At 37.6% G+C, this 25,838-nt stretch overlaps 1 protein-coding gene across 2 annotated transcripts in view; it reads right to left on the bottom strand.

Moving 5' to 3' along the window:
* Positions 1-424: 424 nt before the first annotated feature.
* The window catches only part of LOC126722109 (DENN domain and WD repeat-containing protein SCD1-like), a 42,329-nt gene continuing 16,915 nt past the window's right edge, over positions 425-25,838 (bottom strand). The window contains exons 16-32 of one of the 2 annotated variants that reach the window (XM_050425257.1): positions 21,919-21,994; positions 21,723-21,796; positions 21,560-21,610; positions 20,959-21,116; positions 18,939-18,986; positions 18,596-18,653; positions 18,392-18,475; positions 3,794-4,055; positions 3,497-3,696; positions 3,313-3,377; positions 3,074-3,197; positions 2,586-2,767; positions 2,421-2,492; positions 2,165-2,325; positions 2,008-2,049; positions 1,541-1,749; positions 425-785 (exon numbers count right to left, since the gene is read on the bottom strand). In XM_050425257.1, coding sequence (XP_050281214.1) covers positions 690-785; positions 1,541-1,749; positions 2,008-2,049; positions 2,165-2,325; positions 2,421-2,492; positions 2,586-2,767; positions 3,074-3,197; positions 3,313-3,377; positions 3,497-3,696; positions 3,794-4,055; positions 18,392-18,475; positions 18,596-18,653; positions 18,939-18,986; positions 20,959-21,116; positions 21,560-21,610; positions 21,723-21,796; positions 21,919-21,994 — 1,962 coding nt within the window. In that variant the 3' untranslated portion in view covers positions 425-689. Of the gene's footprint in view, positions 786-1,540; positions 1,750-2,007; positions 2,050-2,164; positions 2,326-2,416; positions 2,493-2,585; positions 2,768-3,073; positions 3,198-3,312; positions 3,378-3,496; positions 3,697-3,793; positions 4,056-18,391; positions 18,476-18,595; positions 18,654-18,938; positions 18,987-20,958; positions 21,117-21,559; positions 21,611-21,722; positions 21,797-21,918; positions 21,995-25,838 lie in introns of those variants that run through there. The other variant, XM_050425258.1, reaches the window with a different exon arrangement.

The raw sequence follows: 25,838 nt of genomic DNA, 5'->3' as shown, positions 1-25,838 counted from the left end.
TATATATTTATTTTGTCAAATTGTCCTGATATGAACAAAAAATATTTGATATTTTTAACTTATCTTTAATCAATGTTTAGGCACAAAATAAGAACAAAAATAAACAATCTAAGCATCTTTATTTAAATTATAAGTCATAACTCGTACTTGTTTTTTCTCTATTTCTTACAACAAAATTTCAAACAAGCCCTTAATCCTCTACACCTCCACTTAGCTTCTTGGGATTTTGTTTATTTATTTTTAAAGGAAAATAGCTTAATGGGGGCTAACTAGAAATAACTCCACCAATAGCCATAAACCACCACGTTGCTACCCTCACTTTTGACTTGTACTGAACAACATATCATGTTTAAGTTAGCTGTATTAAGTGAATCGTCCATTTAAGCCATGGAAGTATAAAAAAAAGAATGAAGAAGACAATCTCTTATTAAATGATACACTCGACTACATCATATTTTATTTCACTTCCTTAAGTTTTTATATTACAATACAAACACTTGTATAGATTGATGAACCAAACAAATAAAAACAGTAGGGCGAAAGCACAGCCAGCAAGCAAAATTAGGATTTAGCCATCTTACATATTTCACAGAAACACCAGGCAAAAAATAGACAATCGCCATCACAACCCTTACCCCTTGACCTTTTGAACTACATCGCAGAAAATGTACATAAAATACAACAAAAACTTAGATGTTGATAGTGGCTTCCCATAGTCTAAGAAGTCCATTACGACCACCACTGCATATCCTTTTCCTCTCAAGGTCCGAAGCTACACATCTTACCTGGATACCACAGAAGAGGCCAAAGTCAAACAGTGAATCAAGTAACCATGAATCTGTATGTAAGGCATCACACATTGTAAGATTTCAAGTTGTGACATTTATTGCTTTGATTTTAGCATTTGTATCTTTTGTGTCATGCATAAACCATGTATTAAGAGAAACCAATCACTATGATCATATTAAATCTGCATCCCTTGTTTATGCCCATGCATATTCTCGCTCTATGCTTTATTTAGCAAATAGCTTACAAAATGACTTGTCATCAAGCAAGCTCCATTTATGTTAGTTTGATTTTTGTTCTAATTGAGTTAATTCTCAACAACTAGAAGAATAACCACCACCAGTTGGGTGAGTTGGTAAGCAGGGGGGGTGACAGTTTGAGCTGTCAGGTTCGCAGCATATACACAACTAGATGAATAAGATAAATACACAAATTACAATAATAAAATAAAAAACAAAAATTTGTAATTGGAGCAATATGATCCCACACCAGAAGTAATGAACTTCCTGAGATAAATATGTGCTCTAGGTTTAATAAGTTTCTCAAACGTTAACTTGCACACATATATTACATATTCATATACATATAGGGAATAAAGGAAAACTTGAATTTACAAGGACAATCCAAACATGAATTCCCCTTCCCCCTCCACTCAGGGCCAAATCTTATCACACAACTTTAGTGTGGCTCCACCCCTTAATGAGGGATCAAATAGCCATAATACAAGCAGAAAGTAAAGACATACAACACATACCACGGCAACCGTCCTTGGTGGGGTTCGATAGAGTTGCCAACCAGCAATTTTTGAACCTGTACTAGAGAAGCCACCAAGTCTCTCTTGAGGCCGTTGAAAGAGAGACATAGAATTATCAGCTGCTCCAATACCTAACCAGTGTTCCCCAGCACTGATAGATAATATAGCAGCATTATGAATGGTAACATTCTTCATGCACCTTATACCACCTGCACAAATTGCAAAGTTAATCGTAATGAAAGAAGAAACATCTAAATCTTGGCTCTTACCCTCACTTGTGATGCATGATACTGTTCATTTGGTATGTAGATTCAGATCTTGGCTAGATAAAGTCAAGCACTAAAAAAGTACTATAATGAACAGTGTCATGCATCTGTTTAGATAAGGTCAAGCACTAAAAGAAGCTGATCATCCAAGGAATGGAAAGAAAGAATTTTCACTAATAAAGAGATCATCAATGCTCTTACCCTCCTCATTTTCCCAAAACCGCAACAGTCCATCAGTTGAACCTGAAAAAGGACATCATATTTAATTTCACAAAAGCATTGCTACCCTAAAATTCTTGGAGTAACCAAGGAAGACATGGAAAGAACATGGCATACAGAATGGGTGATGAGGTTCAACCTGTTATTATTCCTTTGTCCAATGGGGAATACTCAACACATAATATTGGACCAGCATGGCATGCCAAAACAGCATCACAAGTTCCCCGTGAAACAGACCATGCTCTTGCTGTCCAATCATCACTACCAGTAATTAGAGTATCTTCAACCATTCTTATTGACCTGCATATTTTACACACAAAATCGTGGAGTCTTTAAACCCATCCCTAGAAAATATAAAAGCAACAAAAAAAATATTATATGATCCTTTCTCTCACCGAATCCATTTTGTATGCCCTAACAGCTTGTGCATCTGCCTACCTGCACGGATGTCCCAAATATTGGCAACCCTGTAACGCAAGTATTACCAAGTTGGCTTCCAGGTAACAAGCCAGATATGAATATCCAAATTTGATAATAATTGTGACTTTCAATAAACATACACATCTCTGCCAGCAGCAGCAAGGATTCCTGTTGAGTCATCATACTCCATGCATAGAACTGCACTAGAACAACGACCTACTGTTGCCACACACATATCAGTTCTAACATCCCACATCTTTACAGTACCATCATGGGCTGCAGTGAGGACACGTTCACCAGACAGCATGCGCACACAGCTAACCTACAAAGACAGACATACACATTAATTCAGTTACAATCATCAACTAGATATATCGTTACTACTGCTCTCCATAATGCCTTCATTGCTTAGCAGGAAAGAAAAGGAAGAAAAAGAAGCTAGCAATTTTGCATATAAGATGTTATCATATATTTATACACATGTATGGGTCAGATTCAAGTTACACCAAGTACAACTCTTTTACTGTTACATTGAATTGGTTGTTCTTCCACTTATACCCTCTGCACACACCTTTCTAGTTCCATAACCAGTCATTTATCAAAGAAAAGATGTGTTGAGCACACAAACCTGTCCATCATGGCCTTTTAACTCTTCTAGAAGCTGAGTTGTTTGTTTGTCCCATACTAAAACAGACTGATCATCTGATCCTGATACCACCTTTCCTCGATCAGAACTTATTGCACGGACAGTCCTTCATATGAAGCAAGAAAGGAAAGACATTAATTGAAGGTGAATCAAAGAGACAAAGGGAGTACTGCAGATTGGCTTCAATAAATCCACCAAAAAGGAAAAAGGGAAAAGAAAACCTGGTATGTCCTTTCAGAGTTGCCCGCAGTTCAGAACCACGAAGACTAGGATCCCAGATCTTAACCTGCATGATTGTAGAAAAAGAATATACATTGCATCTTTAAAACCTTCACAACATAATACAAAGCCACTCCAGTGAAGAAACTGTAAGATAGAAGAAAACACCTAAATATGTACACTTACACAGCAGTCTGTGCTTCCACTGATAAAGAAACCTGCATCTTCACGGTCACCCACCAAATCCCAAACTTCTCTTCTTGTCACACAATGTAGAGCAGTAATGGCACCGCTATGACCCCTAAGTATGCGAACGTTGGTTTGAATATTTTTCTGACCAGCAGCAGATACATCTTGTTTGCGAGGAGTCCCATTCTCATTTGTGGCTGAACTCAGAAGACAGCAAATCACATTGATACGGTGATAGATTAACTGAAAACAACAAATAATAATACAAGTGTGTAATGTTAATGAAAGGGCTACCTGAACTGCTGCCGTCAGAAGCCCATTTACGAACACGACTAAAAGAGTTTGTTCTGGTTGCTGTATCCCTGCTGAACATGCTCTGAACCCAGTTCCTTCCAACACCAGAAGCCTCGGCAGGCTGCTGATACTCATCTGTGGCATCTTTTGAACGTGGGGATGGCAATCCAGGAGACAACATGGATTGGGCCTTAATAGAAGTGATTCCCCAGTAACCAACACGGAGTTGCTGAATATGTGATAAGAATCCTCTGAGTTTTATCTGCAACAAACAGGTGATAGAAAACTTTTAGCAACAGTACCCATAATCAGAGCAAAACTTCGGTTTAATAAAATCAACAGGAAAGGGGAAGAAAAAATCAAAACACAAAATAAACAATGAGATGAAAAGAAAGTCGAAAAACAAATATTAACCTTGCAGCTCAACACAAAATGACCAATGAGATGAAAATGTGAGAAAAATTAATTACTCCTTATGAATTTGATTTAATGACCATCAACCCAAGAACTGGTGAAATGAAAAAACAAAAAATCATTAAGACAAACATTGGATTGCAGAAAACGGAAGCATCATTAGACAATGCATTAACCAAAACAAGAGTAACAGATTGTTTTAGAATAGGCCCACTCTCTCTTTTCTTTTCTTTCACACAAACAAAAAAAATGCACACACCCCCTCAATCTCTCTCAAACTCCCACTGGTGCACCACTCCACCACCACCTCCAACATCATTTTTCCGGCAGGATGCACTGGAAAAATCCATTGGAACTTCTTGGGCTCTTTCATCTCAAAATTTTAAGGTAAAACTCTAAACTTTTGGTAGATTTTCCTGTTATTGCTAGACTTACTTCTAATCTAAGCTTTTTGAGTGATATTCATGTAAGTATATGATTTTTGATTTGGTGGACTTGTTTGATTAATGGTTTATGGTTTTTATGCAAATGATGGCCATTTGAGGTTTCTGCTTAGCTAAAATTTGGGGGTTTTGGGTTTCTAATATGAAATAGTTGGTAAATCTAATTTTTCATTGCTATTGAGTTTATTTGGAGCTAGTTAAGGGTTTAGATTGGTTATTGTCTTGGTGGATATTGTGATATATCTTGTTTCATGAGTCTCTCTTGAAAATGTTGTATAAATCTTGTGGAAAAACTTATAAAGTTTAGGATCTTAAGGCCAAAAAGGAATTTAAACAAAAACAAATAGGAAAGGCTTTGAATGGCTTATAATTATAAGTTGGAGTTTATGACTAGCAAATCTATTGTTTAGTGGCTTTGTAAGTCAAATACATGTGAGATTAAGATCTTTGGGCATGACTAAAGGGAATTCTATGAATGTGGGAGAATTTGCTTAAGGGGCTTAATCTTTTCAACTTAAATTATCGTGTGGACCTAATGACTTTTGACTCATTTTGATGGGGTTTTTTTAAGCTAGGCCTTGCCAACTTGATGGAAGACTTATAGCTAACTGGGTAGAACGATGTCCACTGAGGATTTTTGGAAGAGTTTGGGTATAGCTGATTTATCCATGCGAATAAGAGTGTTGTCTTAAAATGAGGTGGGTAGGATGACACCCAAATTCTAAATATTTAAGTTTGCCTAAATTAGTCACTTGTTTAGCAATTTTCTATTTCATAGGTAGGTGCAATTTCAAGCTTTATATGTATCTTGGTAGGTTTGCTTGGCATTCTTTAGGTTTTAGCTAACCACTTTTGGAGCTTTGGAAATTAGGCTTTTTGCAGGTTGCAAGGTAAGTAGCTTCTTAATAGGATTTTAGAAAAATAATCATATTGCATGAAATGTTGTTTTGAGGTTGAACACATTTTTGGAAAATTGATTGTGGAACTATATTTTCCTAGAAAGTTTTGTTCTGTAACCCTTAATATATATATATATATATATATATGTGATTATATATGAAAAGTGCATCTTATTTGATATTGCATATGGGGAAATGCATGAATTGTTGGTATAGAAAATAATATGAGCATCTTTGATTTAATCCTTTGATTATGGATTTTATGAATTTATGGTATTATTTGGAAATTCTAAAGAGTAATGATGCTTATCTTGACATGTGTTATTGGGGAAATTAATGCAAACACTTTTGACGAGGAATGATTTTGAAGACTTCAAGAACTTTGTGGATATCTTGGGCATTTAAAGATTTTATGAAACTACTTGGAAATAAACTATGTATTTTGAGTACATGTAATTTGTGAGCTCTTTATGTCGTTTTTCCCTTGTTGCGTGACATGCCTTTGTGACGACGTTTTTGTGATGACTCATCATGTGGCATTGGGTGAGGTTTTCTAGCTTTAAAATGATATTGAACATAGTTATAACTCACAGTGATATTATGTAGATTTATGTAGTTTGATGGTGGTTATTTTGAGAAACTTTGTGTTGCATTATTTCAATCATTCTTGTCATATTATTACTGAAAAGGATTTTGCAGAATTCAAATAGAAATTCTCAAATTATAACATGTTTTGTAATATTATCATCATTATGAAACTCGCATTTTCCCCACCAATTAATTATGCTACTAATTGGACTTTGTCTCATTCCATTATTTTTGAAGCAAGTTTTGTGACTAGCAATAGTTAGGCAACTACAATTGGAGGCTGGACTTTTGAGGTGGGACTCAAGAATTTCCATCGGCGTTGTACATCCCAGAGGAGACTTGACTCATTTATTTTGTATCTAACAATGTTGATAACATTTATCCCCATTGGACAAGTTATTGATATATAATTATTATTCAGATGGCATGCCCAATCATTAACACAGACGTTTCCTGCCTAAGCCTCAACCACTTCCCAATTTTGAAGTCTCTGTGAAACACAGCCCCGAGTCTAGCAATGAGTATCAAACTCACCAGAAAACCTATCCTCTGGAAATCTATTTATCATCAATTATGTTAGTGTAAAGAGCATGCTTCAGTATTCCATCAATCAACATAAAAATAACTGGAGAGAGAAGGCATTCTTTAAAGAAAATTGGAGCTAGTCAAAAATACTGGTTTTCATTTCCTCCTTTACATCGGTATGGGTGGATTTTGCAGTTTTTTTATTGAGTCTAAGTTGTTTCAATTGGTAGTTGAGGAGGGAGGGAACTTTTTCTCCCTTTAGATTTTTGATCGGGGAAAATATTTCATGCAATCAGTTTGTATGGGTAAGAATGCACTTTGGTTAATGCATAACATAGAACATACTGTGATTGGGGCCAATCCTAAGCATTTTTTCACGATCAGAGAAGGAGATAGTGCTTACACTTTGCAAAGGGGTTCCAATTCGTTTGGTCAGTACTTAACAGTGACAGAACTAAAAGTATGAGGCCTTAGGAGATCTATCATTATTCCAGCAGGCAAGGTACAACATGGTTGGGGGGCTTTTGGGATTGAATTAAGAAGACTGTTGGAACCTACCCATTATGCGTTGGGTGGTGCGAAATTTATACCTCATAGGCCTAAGCAATTTTCAGAGATTCAATTTTCTCGGACCTTTGTAGAAACTGTGAAAGGTCCTATACAGGAAAGGGGCATGAAGCAATTTCAGCAGCCCATCACAAAGAGAAGGGGAGGAATAGATTAGTGGAGAAAAAAGCAGAGTATCCAAGAGACAAACCATGTGCACAGGTTGTGGTTTTTGAATCTCAAGCTGGAAAATCTTTACCAACTGCCGTGGATGGTGTTGAGGGGAGAGATCGTTGTATTAATGTGGAGAATAAATTCGAGGCGAAAAATCTGGAAGGAAATAAACACAGATTTCCCTTGAGGTTTAATTTGAATTCAAAATATGGTGTTGTTGGGAAAGAGCGTGAAATTAGGACTTCATGTTGGTTAGGGAAGGGGCTGATTGTGGAGTTGAATGAGAATGGAAAGAGGAAGGTTATGTGGGAGCATAATAAAGGGGCTGATAAATCTGCCAGTTGGGTAGCAAAGGGGAACAAGGATTCTGTTTTAGTTGCTGAGGGATTGAGCCCATATATTTCACAAGCCCACCCATTAATGGGCAGTACAAAAAGCATATTAGGCCCGTGTGGTTTTGAGGATGGGGAATGTTCCAAATCTTCCCAAGCTAACTGTGGCCCAAATACAATAGTGGGACTGGGCCCATACAAGCAAACAGCTCAAGATCTGTTGGGTAATAAAAACTTTAAGGCTGGCGAGAGTTCCATTAGTGGAATAAATGCTCTGGAGCCTTCTATTCAGAATGGTATCTCTATTCAGAGTTCAGGTAGGAGTGAACTCACTGCCACGAAGGAGCTTGAGAGCTCAATGGTATCGGCTAACACAACAGAGCAACCAGCGATGTCACCGAAGGTACAGCACAGCCCGACGCCACTCACTCAGCCACCCACTGTGCCGACAGGAGCATTGGTGGTGGCCCAAGCCTCCCACGTACCATTATTGGCGATCAATGCTCCAAGTGGGTCGAGGTTGGTGCCGGTGGTGTCCTCAGCCATGATTTCGGAACCGGTAATGACCTTTATTGACCCGATAGTGTCGGCGCTGGTGTCTTTGACTTCTCAAGTGGCATCTGATGATGGGGATGAGGATTTTGTGGGTTCAAAAGGATCGGCTCCTACTAATAGTGATTCTAATTTTGAGGGAGCTCATCTACCTGGTCCAACTATTAAGGAATTGGTCGGAGATTTGGATAAGTCTTGGGGTAATTCCAAAGACTGGATACTACAATTGCATGATGCAAGGCAAATAGTGCTTCCATTGTCATTAGATCGATCTCCAAATTGTATGTCGGTCTACTTAAGCTTGGAGGGAGACGGTGTACCAGGTAATGTTTCTACCACTAATGAAGGGCAAAGGGGTAGTTGGGCAAATGAGGGTGAGGGGCTAGTAGAATCTTCGTCTATGGTTCCTAGGTTAGAGAATGAGATGTGGGAATCTGATGAAAGGTTGAGGTTTTGTGAGAAAGGTGATGAGCCATTGGTTGTGGTACCTTTGGCCACTGAAGGTCCTTTGGAGTTGGTGTCTAGTCATGTGAAGGAGTTTGGATGTAAGGAGAGTGGGGATAATTGTCAAATATCACAATGGGTAACTAATAGGATAAAGGCTTTCAAGAAATCTGTGGACACTTCGTTGGAAGGTTTTGAGTAGCAAATTACGGGATTGTTATTAGCTATAGAGGCCAAAAAAAATATAAACAGAAAATTGTGGTGGGTGATCAGACGAAGATGGTAAAGTCAGGCCAAAAAGGTCAACGGGAGTTGAAAAATTTGTTGTCATCTTTGAATGTTGAGCATGATCCAAGTAAACCAAGGAGTGCAAGTATTGAGCGGGCTGTTGTGCCTTATTAATGAGTGTGAAGATTATTTCTTGGAACATTAGAGGGTTGAATGAGCAGGATAAGAGGCTCAGGGTTAGAAATTTGATTGGGAAATGGGGGCCAGATGTGGTTTGTCTTCAAGAAACCAAAATGGGGCTGATTAATAGAGCGGTAATTCGTAGCTTGTGGGGTGGCCAACATGTAGACTGGTCGGTCTTAGGTTCTTGTGAAGCTTCTGGAGGGGTGTTAGTGATGTGGGACACTCGGGTAGTGAATAAAATGGAGGAAGCAGTGGGGAGATTTTCGGTCTCTTGTAAGTTTACAAGTGTGTCAAATAAGTTTGTTTAGGCGTTTACTGGTGTTTATGGTCCTAATTTACACCGTGATAGGAGGTTTTTATGGGAGGAACTCCGTGGCTTGAATAGCTAGTGTGTGGGTAGTGACTTTAATGTGGTTAGATTCCCTTCCGAACGATTGGGGTCTAATTCTTTCACTGCTGCCATGCGAGAGTTTTCCAATTTTATTTCGAAACAGGGTCTCATTGATCTGTCATTGCAAGGGGGTACTTTTAGTTGGTCAAATTCTCGAGAAGTTGCTTCAAAGGCTAAGCTGGACAGATTCTTGTTTTCTGCAGATTGGGAGGATAAGTTTTCTACAGTTTCTCAAAGACGAATGTCTAGGTTGTGCTCGGATCATTTTCCAATTGTCCTTAAGAGTGGATCTTTCTAGAGAGGGAGTAGGCCGTTTAGATTTGAGAATATGTGGCTTAAGGATGAGGGTTTTGTGGATAGGGTTCGGTCTTGGTAGGAATCCTATCAATTTCATGGTGCATCGAGTTTTGTTCTAGCCAATAAATTAAAGCTCTTAAAAAATGATTTGAATAGATGGAATGTGGAGGTGTTTGGATTAAAAAATTGTGGAAGGAACTAAGTGTTCTAAAGAATAAGGAGGATAGTCGAAGTTTGTCAGTGGAGGAAATGGTAGAAGTGGGAAGAATTCGTGATGAGTTAGAAAAAGCTACTCTATTGGAAGAAATATGTTGGAGGCAGAAATCTAGAGTTTTCTGTGTTAGGGAAGGAGACAAGGACACTAAAATTTTCCACCGTATAGCTAACTCTCACAAGAGGGTTAATTCTACTGATAGACTTATGGTGGATAGGGAGTTGTCTTCGGACCCGATAGCCATAGCAGATTGTATCTCTCAGTTCTATAGGCAACTTTATTTTGAGGATGTGGCTCATAGACCTGTTTTAGACGATGTGGATTTTTCTAGTATCTCGATGGAAGATGCAAGTTGGCTAGATAGGCCTTTTGAGGAGGAAGAGGTTTGGGGTGATCAATGATTTTAATGGTGAGAAGGCACCTAGCTCGGATGGCTTTTCCATGGCATTCTTCCAGTCTTGTTGGTGTGTTTTGAAAACAGAAATTATGGTTGTATTCCACAATTTTCATACTCAGGCGGTATTTGAGAAGAGTCTTAATGCTTCATTTCTTGCCCTTATTCCCAAGAAAGTGGATGCTGTGGAGGTAAAGGACTTTCAGCCTATTAGATTAGTTCGTGGGATTTATAAGATTATTTCTGAGGTGTTGGCAAATCGGCTACGTAGGGTGGCACATGGGCTTGTTTCGGATTCACAAAATGCCTTTGTGAAGGGTAGACAAATTTTGGATTCCGTCTTGATTGTTTCCGAATATATTGATAGTAGAGTAAAGTCAGGAGTTCCAGGTGTGTTGTGTAAATTGGATGTGGAGAAGGCGTATGATCATGTGAGTTAAGACTTTTTAATGTACATCCTCCAGCGTTGTGGTTTCTCAGAGAAATGGAGAAATTGGATAAGATATTGCATTTCAACTGTAAAGTTTTCCATTCTGATCAATGGTTGTCCGTCTGATTTCTTTGGAAGTTCTAAGGGGCTGCAACAAGGGGACCCATTATCTCCATTGTTGTTTGATATTGTGATGGAGGCATTAAGTCGTATGTTGGATGTGGCTGCCTCCGCTGGGCAATTCTCAATCTTTTCTGTGGGTAGTACAACTAATCCATCAATGATGGTGTCTCATCTTCTATTTGCAGATGACACTCTGATTTTTTGTGATGCTGAACCTTATCAGATTGCTAATTTGAGGGCGATTCTTGCTAGATTTGAGGAGGTGTCAGGGCTTCGTATTAATTTGGGGAAATCTGAGTTGGTACCTGATGGTGAGGTGCACAATTTGGAGGCTTTGGTGGGTCTGTTGGGGTGTGGGCAATCTTCTCTACCTTTGAAATATTTGGGTTTTCCATTAGGTGCTAAGTTTAAGGACTTATATGTTTGGAATCCTATCCTAGAGAGAATGGAGAGGAGATTAGCAGGTTGAAAGAGAATGTATTTATCTAAAAGGGGTAAGGTGACACTCATTAAAAGCTCACTCTCGTCTTTACCTACATATTTCCTTTCCCTCCTTCCTTTATCGGGTAAGATGGCAAAGCGTATGGAAAAATTACAGAGAGATTTTCTGTGGAATGGGATTGGTGGTGAACCTAAAATTCATTCACTTAATTGGGCCAAGGTCTATAAGCTTTTGCAGACTGGGGGGCTGGGTATAAGACATTTGGGAAGCTTTAATTCTGCCTTGCTAGGAAAATAGTTGTGGAGGTATGGCATGGAGACTAATGTTTTATGGAGGAGGGTTATAAAGGCAAAATATGGGAATAGTTGGGGTGATTGGTGTACGAAAAAGGTGACAAGTCCCTATGGGGTCAACCTGTGGAGATACATTAGAAGTGGCTGGTTGAACTTCTCTAAACTCCTAGAATATGATGTGGGGGATGGTACTAGAGTGAAATTTTAGAAGCATGTGTGGTGCAGGGATTGTACTCTCCAAGAGGCCTTTCCGGAGCTTTATTGTATTAGTGGGTCGAAGGATTCCTCAGTGGCTGAAATTATGAGTTGGTCTACCGGGAGGTTTCACTAGAATGTGCAATTTCGTCATCCACCACAAGATTGGGAAGAAGAAGCCTTTGATCAGTTTATGGGGTTGGTCTATTCTTCGACAGTGCAAGGGTTTGGCCCAAATAAGGTTTGTTGGAAGCCTGCAAGGAATAGAAGTTTTGAGGTTAGAGGATATTATAGCTCCTTCTATCCTCCTATTGTTGTTTCCTTCCCATGGAGAATGATATGGCAATCGAAGGTTCCTCCACGGGTGGCTTTCTTTTCTTGGTCTGCTTCTTTAGGTAAGATCTTAACAACAGACAACCTTAATAAAAAACGTGTGATAGTGCTTGATTGGTGTTATATGTGTAAGAGATGTGGGGAGTTAGTGGATCATCTTCTACTTCATTGCTCCATAGCTTGGGAGTTGTGGTCTTTGGCTTTCTGCTTGTTTGGTATTCAATGGGTTATGCCTCATATTGTTCGAGTTATTTGAGGCTTGGCAAGAAAAGTTTGTGCGACATCGTCACATTGATATTTGGAGATTAGTGCCTCATTGCTTGATCTGGTGCATTTGGCGTGAAAGGAATGCTAAAAGTTTTGAGGGTTGTGAACGTTTTTTGCTAGAGATTAAGTCTTTTTTCTTGCACACTCTCTTTGAATGGAGTGGTATTTTCTCATTTTTCTTGTTCTTCTTTTCCTATTTTTCTTAATCGTTGTACTTTTGTTTCCTAATTTGTGCCCCCATAGTACATCTCCAATGTACTCGGCTTGGCACTTTTTCTTTTATTAATAATATTCTTACGTTACTTATCAAAAAAAAATTATTATTATTATTATTCAGACCTCCATTCTTTTGTGGCCAATGGTCCATGTAATTATTTATAGAGCTCTGACTTACTTTGGGAGCATATGGGGAGTTTAATGTACAAACTTTGTCGATCAGTGTTAACACTTGATGTTTGGGAATCATTGAAAGGAATTGTCATAGAAAAAAAAAATTTGTAGGTGCTTTTATGTTGTGGATTTCTCCTGCACTAGACCTTCACCGGGTTTGGGGCATGACAAAAATAAGTACATGAAGACAACAAAATAAATTTTTTTTTTTTTGATAGGTAGAAAAAATTTTATTAAGAAAAAAATAACCAACCCGAGTACATTGGGGATGTACTGTGGGGGAAGAAAGCAAGAACCAAAATTACAATGATCAAGTAAAGCAGGAAGAGAAAAAACAAGAACAATGCGACAAAGCCACACTCCAAATAGGGAGAGTATGCAAGAAGAAAGACTTGATCTCTAGTAAGGAGCACTCACATCCCTCAAAGCATCTAGCATTCCTTTCTCTCCAAATATACCACATCAAGCAATGCGGCACACGTCTCCAAAAAACTATATTGCGATGTCGTCTAAATTTACCTTGCCAAGGCTCAAACACCTCAAGTACCTTAAGTGGCATAACACAATGGAGTCCAAACAAACAAAACACCAAAGACCACAACTCAGAAGCTATGGAGCAATGAAGTAGAAGATGATCCACCGACTCCCCACACCTCTTACACAAATAGCACTAGTCAAGAACAATAATACTCCTTTTGAGAAGATTATCAGTTATAAGAATCTTACCTAATTAGGTTGACCATAAAAAGAAAGCCACCCTTGGAAGGACCTTCGATTGCCACACCTACCTCCAAGGGAAGAAGATAGTAGGGGGGGTAGAAAGAAAGATAGAAACTTCTAACCTCAAAACCTCTACTCCTTGTTGGCTTCCAATTGCCATAAACCGATCAAAAGAGACTTTCTCCCAATCCTACGGCAAACGACAAAATTGAAAATTCCAATGAATTCTCCCAACAGTCCAACACATAACCTCAGCCACTAAAGAATCTCTTGCCCTACTAAGGCAGTAAAGATCTAGAAAAGCCTCTTTAAGGGTACAATCCCCACACCACACATGCTTCCAAAACTTCACTCTAGTACCATCCCATACATCAAACCATCGGAGTTTAGAGAAGTTCAGCCAGCCACTTCTAATAAACCTCCAAAGGCTAACACCATACACTCTTGTCACCTTTTTTGTGCACCAACCACCCCATTCATTCCCATATTTCGCCTTTATAACCCTCCTCCATAACACATCTGTCTCTAACCCATATATCCACAACCACTTGCCCAACAAGGCAGAGTTAAAGTTTCTCAACCGTCTTATGCCTAGCCCTCCAACTTGAATTAGCTTACAAACTTTAGCCCATTTCACCAGGTGTAACTTAGAATCATCACTAATTCCACTCCAAAGAAAATCTATTTGTAATTTCTCCATGCGATTGGCAACCTTCCTAGGTATAGGAAGAATGGAAAGGAAATAAGTAGGTCAGGAGGAAAGTGTATTTTTATTAAGAGTTACCTTCCCCCCTTTAGATAAATAAAGCCTTTTCCACCCTGCTAGTCTTCGTTCCATCTTCTCTAATATTGGATTCCAGATTGATGACTCTTTGAATTTAGCTCTCAAAGGAAGTCCCAAATATTTCAAAGGAAGGGGAAAATGCCTACAACCAAACAGCCCCATCAACACATCCAGATTACATACCTCACCAACTAGTACCAACTCTAATTTCCCCAAATTAATTCTTAACCTTGAAACCTCCTCAAATCTATTCAGAATCTCCCTCAAAGTAACCAATTGATTAGGGTTAGCATTACAAAAAAAAAAAGGGTGTCATCTGCAAATAAAAGATCAGACACCATCATCGAAGTACTAGGTGCAGAATCTACAGAGAAGCCCGAAAATTGTCCCTGAAAACTGTCCAGCAGCTGCAGCCATATCCAACATACGGCTCAAAGCCTCCATAACAATATCAAAGAGCAACGAAGATAGAGGATCCCCTTGCCTAATCCCCCTAGAGCTTCCAAAAAAATCCGAAGGACTCCCATTAATCAAAATGGAAAATTTAATAGTAGAAATGCAACACAAAATCCATTTCCTCCACTTTTCTGAAAACCCACAACGCTGCAACATATAAATTAGAAAGCCCCAATTCACATGATCATACGCCTTCTCCACACCCAACTTACACAACACCCCTGAAATCCCTGTTTTCAATTTACTATCAATACATTCAGAAGAAATTAACACAGAGTCCAAAACTTGTCTACCTTTAACAAATGCATTCTGAGAATCTGAAATAAGCTCATGTGCCACCCTTCGAAACCGATTAGCCATTACCTTCAAAATAATCTTGTATATCCCACCAACTAAATTGATTGGCCTGAAATCTTTGATCTCCACAACATCTGACTTTTTAGGAATAAGGGTAAGAAATGCAATATTAAGACTCTTCTCAAATACAACTTGAGTATGAAAGTTCAAAAAAACTTCTATAATTTCTTTTTTCAACACTCCAACAAGATTGAAAAACAAACCATAGAAAATTCATCCGGGCCAGGACTCTTATCGCCATTAAAACCATGGATCACCCCATACACCTCATCCTTATCAAATGGCCTATCTAACCAAATAGCATCCTCCTCAAAAATCCTAGAGAATTCCACGTCATCAAGGACAGGTCTATTAACCACATCTTCGGAATAAAGCTGCCTATAGAAGAAAGAAATACACTCAGCTATGATCTCTGGAACTGATGACAACTCTCCATCCACCATAAGCCTATCTATGGAGTTAAATCTTTTGTGGGAATTGGCTATATGATGGAAGAATTTAATATTCCTATCTCCTTCTCTAATACAAAGTACTCTAGAGAAGCCTTTTCAAGCTCCACCTGAATTCTTTCCAAGTCTAGCTTCTCCTCCATTAAATCACAACTCTCCTCAATAGTTTCAAACTTACTAAGATCCTTCCACAACTGTTTTTCTCATTCTTCTACATTTCCAAAACACCTCCCCATTCCAATTTTTCAAATCATTTTTCCACAGCTTCAATTTATTTGCCAACAAAAAACTCGGAACACCTTGAAAATAATAGGAATCCCACCAAGAACGCACCCTTTCCACAAAGCCTTCATCCTTAAGCCACATGTTCTCAAATCTAAACAGCCTCCTACCCCTATGCTAGAAGGATCCACCCTCTAAGACAATTGGAACGTGGTCTGATAAAAGCCTAGACATTCTTCTCTGACACATAGTAGGAAACTTAGCCCCCTACTCTGCAATGAACAAAAATCTGTCCAATCGTGCCTTCGACTCAACTTACCTAGAATTAGAACAAGTAAAGTTTCCTCCTTCCATGTGTAAAGTTTCCTCCTTCCTGGTAAAGTATCTTTGTCAGTGAAGTAAATCATTGGATTACAAAGTCTAATCTAGTTCCATGGAAGATGGAAACATTTTTAGGAAAAGAATTGGAAAACTATTCATAAATTATTTCCACCAATCTTCTTCTCTATAAGCATATGCCAGAGATTTAGAAACATTAGTGATCACTTCTACAATTTAGGTCAGCACCTTCTCTTTGTTATCATCATAAAGAATAGGAATATAAGTGATAAATTACCAAATGCCCCAAAAGTTTAAGCTATTAGGGAATAGTAAATTTAATTATTTAACCATAATTCTGACACTCCCCTTCACTTGTGAGCCTAAACTTACTCTTAATAATGGAGGCCTAACATGTTGGATTTTTAACATTTTAAATGGGAGGTAGTGTGGAGATAAGGATCGAATTTAGAACCTCTTACTCTGATACCATGATAAATTATCAAATGTCCTAAAAGCTTAAGTTATTAGAAAATGATGTATTTAATCATTTAACCATAATTCTAACAATCAGTAGGAGTGTCAAATGGGTGGGTTTGGGTGAGTTTGAGGTGAGCATAATTGGGTTGGGTATATAAAACTCAGTTACCCATTAAAAACCATTTAACTAATTGCTTCTAACCCAAACCCAACCCAACTCAATTATTGTGGGTAAACCCCAACCCACCCAATTATCAAAATTACCAAAATGCCCTTAATTGAAAAACTCAAATCTCACAGCTCCACCCAGCCTTATCCTTCTCTGCTTCAAAAATTATTCACAATTAAACAAAAAAAAGCATGAATTGTAAACTCGTAAAGTTTTAATTTTTAGCTTCCGTTATGACCAATCAACCTAAAACGTTATACTACCGTACTTTTTTTTCTCAGCCACCAAACAGAGGAATAACAAATTCTCTTCAAGGATACCACTTTCTCTTCCACCAAAAAAAAATACTTTTTACACATTGTGGAAAACAAAACAATTGCCTAAGAGAATCCCTTTACTAAGGTAGGGAAGCAGATACTTTCCATTCCAACTTCCGAGCTATTTTCTCAACTGCCAAAAAGAGCATTAAACCAATTGAAATAGGAAGAAGAAAAATAAAAGGGACATTGTTAAAAGAAAATTTTAACCTTTTACCCTCAGATCTTCAAGAAGCTTATACACACACACACAAATAGAGAATGAATGAAACAGTGTCATTTTAAGGCGCTTAGAGCAGAAGGAAAACCTAGAAAAAACGAATTGAAGAAGAAAGAGTGTGGGTAAGAGAAAACGTCTTCTTCGATGGTTCCGACTCCGACTCCCAACTCTCCTCCAACCTCGCTGTCCTCCGCCTCCGCTTCATCACCACCAGCCATGCGCAGGAGTTGGAAGAACCCATGGACCCCACTCTTGGTCGCGCCTGCATAGCCGAGCCATGGCAGCTCTTGTTAGTCACTAACTCCGCCATTGTTGAGAGAGTGAAGCAAGATTTTGGTATTTCTGGGTTGGTTGCTTAGGTGGGTTTAGGAATTTGAATATGTGATTGGAGGCTGAGAAAATGAAAGAAAATTTTAAAATTTGAAAAACCTAGTGACACGATTAGAGAGGCTGAAAGAGGGGTAGGGCTGAGTTTTTTTTTTTTTTTTTTTAATTTTTATTTTGGATGGAAAGGGCTATGTTGGATTTGGGTTAATTGTTTTTGGGTTAAATGGGTCTCAATGGGTTTTTAGTTAAAACCCAATAATTATTGGGTCTAATTGGGTTGATGTCCATTTAACCCAAATAATAATCAGGTGGGTTTGGGTTCAATTAGAGTGGGTGAGTTTAGGCGGGCAAATGGGTTTGGGCTTATTTTGCCACCCCTAACAATCAGCATCCTACATTTCAATTTTTGACTAAAATACAATGCATTATGTTGCATCTCCAGACATTCCCTACACCACATCCATTCTTCCTGCAGAAACATCTTAATTCTTATAGAATTGAGTAAAACAACAAAGATAAAATCACACAATACAAGAAATCCCAAGTACATAAAGGTGTCTAGCCATGATGAATACCTCATCACAAACACATACGCTCAGGGGAAAGGGAAATCAGTACGCCACAAATATCAGAAAATTTAACATTCAAATGTAACCCAGCCTCCAAAAGAAATGTAACTTACAAACTGCTTATATCCAATGTTGTTCTTCTCTGCTATTGTTTCAATCATGTACCAAGCATTAGTATCAGGAAGTCCCAGCCCAGCCTTTATGAAGAAATAAAAGAAATTCAGAACTCAAAAGAAGTCACTCATGTATATGTATATGGTGAGGGTATGGAAAAAGGTAAAAAGGAATAAAATAAATGAATAAAGAGAATGCACTACCATGTGTGATGCCACCATAATTAGCTGCACTGCCACAATAGATGCATAATTTGCTGACCTGAGATAAAATCAGATAAAAGCAATATCAAGGAATTACATCACACAATCACTATTTTGTGGGTAAAATCAAATTCGAAAGAAAGAAAGAATTTCAGTGGATAGTATTTGGAATTTTAGTAATACTCTTTCCATCGTTGTCTTGAAAGGATTTGATTCTTGAATCCACCTATATCTTAAGCAGGGTGTGGCTTGGACGCAGCTGCACAAGCGTCCCACACAATTTTTTTTTTTTTTTTTTTTTTTTAAAAAGCCTGAACCTGTAAAAGAGGTACGAAATCCTTACTTGTTTGAAGACTGCTCCATTAGATATTCAAAGTATCCTTCCCAGAACCTGTAAAAGAATTATAAATGCCATGAAAATTCCAAATTTAAATTAGTAAAAAACTCATTAGACCCCAAAACATTTTAAGGTTATTTAATGTGAAAGAAGGTTTAATTCTATTTTTAACCATGATCAATCCTGATAATAAAAATTCCTGACTATGGAAAATCAGAGGAGGAAAACATTGGGTAGTGAAGAGAAGTGGACACTATCTCCTTTTCTCACACAAGTTCAACATCTCATTTCACAAACAAGTAAACAAGAGTACTTTAAGGAGTTAATTATAGACAAAGATTGACCCATAGCCTTTCCTACTTCCTACGCATAATGAGTCTTCCCACATGTCAAAGCACAAGAACTAATACAGTCCCAAAGATAGCACTTCATTACAAACTTAAGCTCCCTAAGACTCCAACCTGAATTGGCAAAGCTGAAGTTCTTATTCCTAAAAACTTTATGATTGCACCTCGATTCCTTATACATTCTAAAGTACCCGGACACCCTAAGCTCCAATTAATCATTTTTACTACTTTCATTTATTATGCCTTCTCTTTTTTTATTTTTTTGGGCATTCCTTTGTATACCCCTTGTGTACTAGTGTTGCGCCCCTTTTTTTGAGGAATCATATTACCTTTTTGAGTTTCGATTTTAATAAATCATATTACTTTCAAGAAAAAAGAAAAAAGAAAAGAAAAAAAAAAAAACTACCTAACACTCCCACCATTTAGAACAATCTGTGACTAAGGAAACAATGATCTCTACTATCAACAGTGAACAAGTTAGGTTCAAGGAAGTAGCTAGCAAAAAACAAAGCACAATAGAAGTTTTATGAAGTTAAATTAAATAATAAATCAGCCAAAGGGATTTAATAAGAAATAATATGTATTGAAAGCCAGATAAGAAATAGAGATTTCAGGTTCATGGTTACTATCGTCTTTTGATTGGTCCTAGTGATCAGTCATTCCCTTGGAAAAGCATTCGGAAACCAAAAGTTCCTCCTAGAGTTGCTTTCTTTATATGAACAGCAGCTTTGGGATAAAATTTGATGATTGATAATTTAAGGAAAAAGGTTTGGATTTTAGATTGGTATTATACGTGCCAATGTGATGGGGAATCAGTCGATCAGTTGTTACTTCATTGCTCTATTGCCACTGATTTTTGGTCCATGGTAGTGGGTTTGTTTTGGAGTGTGTTGGGTTATGCCGAGGTCTGTTATTGAGTTGTTAGCTGGTTGGCAGGGTTGATTTGGTTGCTGTAGAAAAGGTGATATATGGATGGTTGTGCCCCATTGTTTGATGTGGTGTCTTTGGAGGGAAAGATATAATGGAAGCTTTGAAGATACAATAAGAACTATCCTTGATCTTAAGTTATTCTGTTTTAGAACCCTATTGGATTGGTTGTCAGCTAGATCGAGTCACTCTTTAATTTCTGTTGCAGACTTAATAGATTTATGTAATTTATGTGATTGGTTGTATAGTCCCTGTATAGTTGGGTGACCCCTTTTTGGTATCAATAATACTTTATTACTTATCCCAAAAAAAAAAAAAAGGATATTAGGCTGAACAGGAATTTCCACTACATTGGTTAATCAGTAACAGGATACATTCTCAGGCTTCAAACTTATTATATACTTTGTTTATTTTTATATATTCAATCCGCATCATCAAAATTTCTTAATATTATGATTGGATGGCTGCTATATGTGGTCATTCATTCTCTAATTTGCTTGAGTTTCTGGGTGGTTGTAATTTTCGTTGATTTGTAGTGCTATTTGCACAATATTTCATCTCCATTTAATTTTTAAAATATTACATGGGGAAAAAAGTAAATTCACACATCCAATTGAATTGCGCACTGTGTGGATAAGATTTTGCAAATAGCATCACTATTGTTAGTATGTCAAAGTCGTACTTGTAAACAGGCAAAAAGGTGGGAAGTGTGATGAATAAATTACTCTAAAAATATGGTCTGCAACACTTACCGTAACTCCTCCCAGATTGATAGAGATATAAGGTGGCGTTGGATATAATCTGAAACATTATTAGCATCTTTCTTATACATTTCTGCAGAGACTTCAAGGGCATCTCTAATGGTCATCACATCATTTTGAGATGTTGCACGACTGATTGCCGTTTTGAGCTGAATTAACATATTAATTAAATTTAGGAAAAAATTTTACTATCACAAACATTTAGATTCCATGTAAAGTGTATAAAGGAAACCAGAAGTAAAGGAAAACGAGAGAGAGAGAGAGAGAGAGAGAGAACTGGTGCATAAGCATAATGTAAATTTGGGGATGCATCTGGATAATTTACCTTTTCATAAGATTTTTTTATTAGTGTAATTTACCTTTTCAAAATTAAAAAAATTATCAAAAATTAAATTAAAGAAAAAAATCGGAGGAATTTGATTGCTTGTACTCTGAAAACTTGATATAATCATAATTGAGAGGATATCAAAAAACTAATTGAAAAAAATCAAATGATGAAACATCATCATAAAAGCATAAAGTAAAATCAAAGCAACATGGAGCTTTCTAACTCTTAAAATTTATAATCGATGATGCTTGCTCGGGTACATACCAATTCTTTCACTGCAATAAACTGTTCCTCAGTCAGCTGACAATTCCACCCCTGAGAGCATAAATCCAGTGCATAGGTTAGCTTATGCTGCAAAATAGTAATAGTAGTGGCAGTGGTAATTGAAATAGCAATAATAATAACAATGCATTTTAAAGCTACATACTGAATGTATATGCTCCCTAATACATTCAACAAACCCGCTACCGCCAATTCCCTCTGCATCAGATTCAATCAAAGCTACAAAAAGCCAACAAATAGACATTGTCATGGGATGAAAGCAGATTGAATTAGTGAGTGATAGAAGTAAAATTTTTTCCTAAAAATGTCAATGAGAGAGTAGAACTCTACTAGATGCATACCAAGAATTGTGCCATATTCAAAAGACGCAAGAGGGTCTTCAGTTGCTCCCAATTTCAGAAGACGAAGCCACAAACCCTATTTAAAGAAAACCACAATACTTAAAACAAGAAGTGTGAAGGACAATGAAAACAACAATAGCTAAAATTCCACCAAAATATATCATTTAACTTAAATAGAAAGGAATTAATATGCATTTTATGCCTATGTAGACGAACTAGACTAGCAGTATAAATACTTCACATTAGCAATGTAGTTTGTCACATTTCTTTCAGACCCATGTATTCAATTGGTTTCACTTAGATCACTTGTAACACATGGGTGCACACACATTCATACAGAAAAGCAAAGTAAAAATGGGAAAAAAAATTCAAAGGTTCTGCTTGTTTACCAGAAAAATTATTTGAAAGGGGGAGAGGGGAGGGAATCATGAAGCTGGATATCATCTCAAAAAAATCAGAGGAAGTTCATTTCCTTAAAACCTATCCATTTATTATATGGTTGTAGGGAGTAGGGACAGCAATTTGTATCCACCCCATGGATTCCCAACCTGACAAAGGGATGGGGCAGCAATTTGAAATACGTTTTTTTTTTTTTTTTTGATAAGTAAAGAAAATTTTATTCAATGACATAATAATGAGTCGCCCAAGCATACAAGAAGTATACAACAAGGGAACAAAATAATCAAATACATAAATTACAAGCATCCATCAATTCATAGACCGAAAAAATAGAATGACTTCCTATGATAGACATCCAATCCAATAGAGTTTTAAAGAAGAAAATTTTTAAATCAGTTATAGTCCTTTCAGAATTTCAAAACACTGGTTGTTTCTCTCCCGCCAAATGCACCACACCAAACAATGAGGGACAACCATCCAAATAACACCATTATGATGATGACCAAAATTTCCTTGCCAGCATGCAAGGAGCTTAACCATAGTCTTCGGCATCGCCCAATAGATACCAAACAAGGTGAACACCATAAACCACAACTCATAAACAATAGGACAATGTAGTAAAAGATGGTCTACCAATTCTCCATTCCTCTTGCACATATAACACCAATCTAGAATTAACACCTTCTTCTTATGTAAATTATCAATAGTCAAGATAGTTCCTAAAGCTACAATCCAAACAAAAAACGCGACTCTAGAAGGAACCTTCTGCTTCCAAATACTTCTCCAAGGGAAGGACTAAGTACATACACCCAACAAAGCCTGATAATAACTGCTTATCTCAAAACCCTTGCTATTAGCAGGTGTCCAACACATCTTTTTCTCACCAATAACACTCAAAGAGACTCCATAGTCCATATATAACATCCCAAAAAACATACAAAGAATCCGATTTCCTTTCATGAATTTCTCGCAAGAATTCCAAGTCCCAACAAAGAACACTATGAAGCACGGACGCGGCTGGGAGGGTGCCGCACCGGAGTCCGATGTGGCCCAACGTAGGGTGTGGTGTCCGACGCGGCTGCCCGCACGTCAGTGCTGCGTCTAAGCTTTTTTTTTTTTTTTTTTTTTTCCACAGATTCATGCCGACCCCGCTTTATCTGCACTAACTCAGCATCAATTCGCATCGAATCAGGTCGTACCGGCCGGCAATCGAAACGGACTAAAATGACCGAAACAGGTCGAAATCAGCCTTGAATCATGCCGGAACAGCCAAAATCGGCTTTGAATGAGGCCCAAACATCCTAAATCTGTCCTTCCTCAATTTTATTCTGAATATTTGTTGCTTCTTTTGTGTTTTCTTTTTTGTTTTGTGTTTCTTGTCTTCTTTTTTCTTTGTTTTGTGAATCAAGGCATAGTAATGTGTTTTTTAAGAATATTTTAATAGTAAAAATATATAGAAAATATAAATATTTTTAATAATTTTTTAATCACCGCACCCCGTTGCACCCGCACCTTACTTTTTCAAAAATTGCCGAGTCCCGCACCCACACCCGAATCCAGAAACGCACCCGTGCTTCATAGAAAGAACCCCATTAGGAAACTGCATGAGATCAGCCACATAAGCCTCCTTATCATTACTGATTCTGAATAAATCTGGAAAACACATACTCAAATGATTATCCCCACACCAAACATCATGCCAAAATTTCACTCTAGTCCCATCTCCAATCTGAAACTAAATATAGGAAGAAAAAGTAGACCAACCACTACTAATAGTTTTCCATAAATTCACCCCATAGGTGCTTGGATCAGAATTAGAGCACCAATCTCCCTCCTCAACTCCATATTTAACCCTTATAACCCTTCTTCATAAAACTTCTCTCTCATGATCAAATCTCCACAACCATTTTCCCAATAGCGCTTCATTAAAGAATCTCAAATTTCGAATTGATAGACCCCCAGACTAGATAGGAGAGCATACCTTGGACCAATTCACCAAGTGACATTTAGAGTCATCTCCCAGACCACCCCAAAGAAAATTTCATTGAAGTTGTTCTATACGGTATCTACCGAAATTGGGAAAAGGGAGAGGAGATAAGTAGGTAAATTGGATAAAGTACTTTTTATGAGAGTAAGTCTCCCCCCTTTGGATAGATACAATTTTTCCCATCCCACTAACCTCCTTTCCATCTTCTCAATGATGGGATTCCAAACTGCTCTATCTTTCCATTTTGCACCTAATGGAAGGCCTAAATATTTCATAGGAAGTGAGCCCCGCTTACAACCTAATACATCTACTAGCATCTCAACATTTGGAACCACTCCCACAGGAACTAGTTTAGACTTATCCAAATTAATTTTCAATCCTGATACATTCTCAAGCCATGACAAAATTAGGCGCAAAAACAACATCTAGTCAATATTAGCATTGCACGTAACCAATGTGTATCATCTGCAAAGAGAAGATGAGTTACCTGTAAGTGATTACCTATGGAGGTACCCACACTAAATCCAGAAAATCGACCTTCCGTCACTACCTTATCCATCATTTTGCTAACTGCCTCCATAACAACAAAAAATAACAATGAAGACAAAGGGTCACCTTGTTGTAAGCCTCTATAATTCTCAAAAAAACCACATGGAGCTCCATTAATCAAAACTGAAAATTTAACTATGGAAATACAGTAATAAAACTATTTTCTCCATTTTTTGGGAAACCAAACCGCTCAAGCATATACATTAGAAAACCCCATTTCACATATGATCATAAGCCTTCTCTACATCCAACTTGCACAACACCCCTAGAACTCCTAATCTCAGCCTACTGTACAAACACTCATTTGCAATGAGACATGAGTCTAGAATCTACCTATTTTTAATGAAGGCATTTTGAGAATCCGAAATAACATCCTCAATCACCTCTTTCAACCTATTAGCCCATACTTTAGCGATAATTTTCTAAACCCCCCCCCCCCCCCCCCCCAAAAATCAAACTAATAGGTCAAAAATCTTTCACCTCTACTGCATCTGACTTTTTGGGAATCAAGGAGAAAAAGGTTGCATTTAAACTTTTCTCGAACTGACCTCTCTAAAAAAAAAAAAAAAAAACCTGAAAAATCTCCATGAGATCTGCTTTGATAACATCCCAGCAAGTTTGGAAAAATGCCATAGGAAAACCATCTAGGCCAGGAGCTTTATCCCCCTCAAAATCTTTAACTACCCCAAAAACTTCTGCTTCATCAAAAGGCCTCACCAACCAGCCAGCCTTGTCATCAAAGATTTTAGGAAAATTCAACACATCCGGATGTGGGTGATAAACTCTATGTTCCGTAAATAAATTTTTATAAAACTGAATAATACAATCCTCTATACTTTTTTGATCAGAAGTCAGGACCCCATCAACCTTGAGATTAGTAATTGCATTGTTCCTTCCATGTGAGTTACCCATCTGATGAAAGAACTTTGTGTTGCTATCCCCCTCCTTCAAGTAGAGCATTCTTGATTTTTGCCTCCAACTAATC

Source organism: Quercus robur, chromosome 4 (genome assembly GCF_932294415.1).
Source record: "Quercus robur chromosome 4, dhQueRobu3.1, whole genome shotgun sequence".
Taxonomy (NCBI): domain Eukaryota; kingdom Viridiplantae; phylum Streptophyta; class Magnoliopsida; order Fagales; family Fagaceae; genus Quercus; species Quercus robur.
Note: the sequence above shows the minus strand (reverse complement) of the source record. Positions and strands in the feature narration are given on the sequence as shown.